Source organism: Lycium barbarum, chromosome 3, assembly GCF_019175385.1.
Source record: "Lycium barbarum isolate Lr01 chromosome 3, ASM1917538v2, whole genome shotgun sequence".
Lineage (NCBI taxonomy): Eukaryota > Viridiplantae > Streptophyta > Magnoliopsida > Solanales > Solanaceae > Lycium > Lycium barbarum.
In genome coordinates, this window is record NC_083339.1 from 141869969 (window position 1) to 141872836 (window position 2868).

A 2868-nucleotide genomic window follows, 5' to 3' on the forward strand; every position below is an offset into this window, starting at 1 on the left:
TCGTGACACAACTTTGAGGCAGGACTAGTATTTCAATCCTGTGATTTCGTATCTGAAAAATGTCAAGTTCCCCTGATTACATTATAGATGTTTATTAATACATTTTAACTTCCCATGTCTCTAGTCTTCAACGAATTCTCCTAACTGCTTAGACTGACATTTATAAAAGTTCTTTCTAAATAACTGTCGCTAATTTGTGACTGTATTCGACACCTACGAAATTGATGTTGATTGTTGTGCCATGTAGTATAAAATTTGAACTTCAAGCAATCAATAGAAAACTAAACCAAAAGAATCTAGGCTAGATTTCCTGGATTTGCCAATTCTGACAAGGCTTCGAAATATACATTCAGGGTATTTCAACCTGAAGAGAGTACCTCTTTTGTTGATTCTCCTTGAGAGGTCATGGCAGAGGCGGATCCAGGATTTGAAGCTTGTGGGTTCGCAGCTAGCAATGTCTTGAGTTCTCAGCTCAAATTTCATATATATTTGAAGGATTTCACATTATAAATACAAGGTTCGGATAAAAGTTATCGGTTCCAGCAAACCCACACCCACACCCACACCCAATGGTGTGGATCCAACCCTGGGTCATGGAACAGGCACAATAATAATAAGTTTGTTGTTCAGAGAGGGCATTCGTAGGGTGTAGTGTACTGGTTAAAGGAGAAAGATCCATTTTATTTTAAAGCAAATACAATTAGTCAAAGGCTCATTCTTCGTAAGGAAGACAAATTTAACCCAAAACTTGCTGTGCTCTCATAGATCGTAAAAACATACTACAACTGTAACTTATTCAAGTCGAACATGATTAGCTGGAAATGCATACATATAAGCATTTTATTTATAATGTGCTACGACGCTATATATACAGGTCTTCAAAAAGTTGAGAATACGTCGTCACATCACCTGGCGGATATATAACACCCACGTCATGGATCCAAAATGCATAAAACTCACTACAATTTCTGATTGGGATTCACCCCAACAGATTTCAACGTCTCAGCATGAGGTTCCCTACAATGACACCAATAAAATAAGAAAATTAAAGACATTTCACTCTGTATATATAACCCCGCTACAAGAACAATAAAAAAAAACAGGGGAAGCCTACTAAATCCTTCGCCTATTCTAATAAAATAGTAGTAACTGCTTTTGTACTAGAGATGCCATCATTTCCTAGCCCAACAGATGAATCCGTAAGGCCTGCTGCGCCAAAACGGGTCGACAATACGTAGCTTAATTGGGTTGTGACAAATATGTTATCAAAGCCGAACACTCGTTCAATACGAGGGGTACAAATCTCAGCAAGGAAAGAAAGTACTACTCCCTCCGTCCCAAATTTATGGGACACAGTTGGCCAAGTTTATTTTTACCGTATATTCGAACTTACCATCTTTAAGTTTTTTGAAGAATAATTTAAATCTTCAGAAACTAGACACAAAATAATATAAGTCACAACAACAAATAATTTAAAATGATTAGAAGGGCATACGAATAAATCGCGGTCAAAGCTTATTGAAGTACCTAGCTAGGACATCCCCACGCATGGGATCAGGCATGACAGATTGATTATCAAAATCCTGGACATGAGCCACCTTTCGGAAGAAAGATTTCTTTATGAAGCTGTTTCCATCATCCACAACACTATCCGGTTCGGCGACTTCCGGTACAGTTTCTCTCCTTGATTTCTTCAAGGAGACATTGGGCGCCCGCTTCAGCTGATGCGTGGCTGTATGTACCCCAAAACCCACGGATAGTGCTATTAGTCCCAGCGCCACATACACTGGAACAAACTCTCCTTTCAGTCCCCTGTTTTCAAGTTAACATCAATATATTACGGAGTTCTATTTCTAAAAATGGGAAATTAGATTAGTATCTCAAATATCGATAAATTATGAATTTGATCCTTGTGATTTCTGATCAAGTACATTTTAATTCTCAATTAATTTTCATGTGCATTTTTTATCACGTGAGCCTTCACAAATTTAACAAATTATTAAGTGCTAAACCACTCAATTATCAATGTATTTTGTTAAATTTGTATTGTTAAATGTGCGTAGACAAATATTACAAGGATAACCAAAATTTACAAATGAATGAGGTGCGTCCCCAAAAATACAATTACCACTTCCTAATTAATAGAAGTGCTATTAACCAAAATTCACCTGGGCTTAGCGTCTGCATGCTCAGCAGTACTGGCATATGACCTCAATTTGGTAATATTTGATTTTGCAAAACCAGAATTTACGCTAACACGAGTAGCCATAGATTTCCACAAATTCTACAAAAGGTTGAAATGAAGATTTTCAATAAACAAAACAATCAAAATGCAACTCAAGAAATTAACTGGACTTACCGAAGACCTGAATGCCATGATGAAAGATGTGAGTAGCAGAGTGAAGCAGTAGCAAAGCAAAAGGATTAGCAAAGGGACGTTAATTTTCTGTTGAAGCGTTTCTGGTTAAGTGACAACTCTATATATTGACGGAGACATAGATAGTCGACACGACAGGATAGGCATGCAAAATCAAGGACACTCGTCAAGAGCTAACAAGTCCACTTTGCGCTAGTCAGTGACTCATGCCAACTCAATATGCATAGAAGTTTATGTTTTTTTATTTATGTTCTGTTTGGCCGACAAACCTCTCGACTTCCGCATATTCTATTGTTCCAAGTGTTTTAACAGAGACTTTGAAAAAGCAAGAGGGCCGAAATAATTCATGTCACTTGCAACTTGTAATTATATATAACATAATTTTATGAGTATTGTATGGGAAAAAAGTCGAACCTAACACGTGAATCAATATGTAGTCGATACGTGTCAGTTTATACAATGACGTAGAGAAATCTGGTGGTAATGCCGAG

The 2868-nt window shown here is 37.2% G+C and overlaps 1 protein-coding gene across 1 annotated transcript; it reads right to left on the reverse strand.

Moving 5' to 3' along the window:
* Positions 1-735: 735 nt before the first annotated feature.
* Positions 736-2509, reverse strand: LOC132633133 (uncharacterized). The gene is made up of 4 exons (XM_060349361.1): positions 2360-2509; positions 2169-2284; positions 1528-1812; positions 736-1017 (listed from the first exon to the last, which is right to left on the reverse strand). Exons 1-4 carry the CDS (start codon positions 2375-2377, stop codon positions 960-962), a joined length of 477 nt encoding a protein of 158 aa, XP_060205344.1. The 5' UTR covers positions 2378-2509; the 3' UTR covers positions 736-959.
* Positions 2510-2868: the final 359 nt, after the last annotated feature.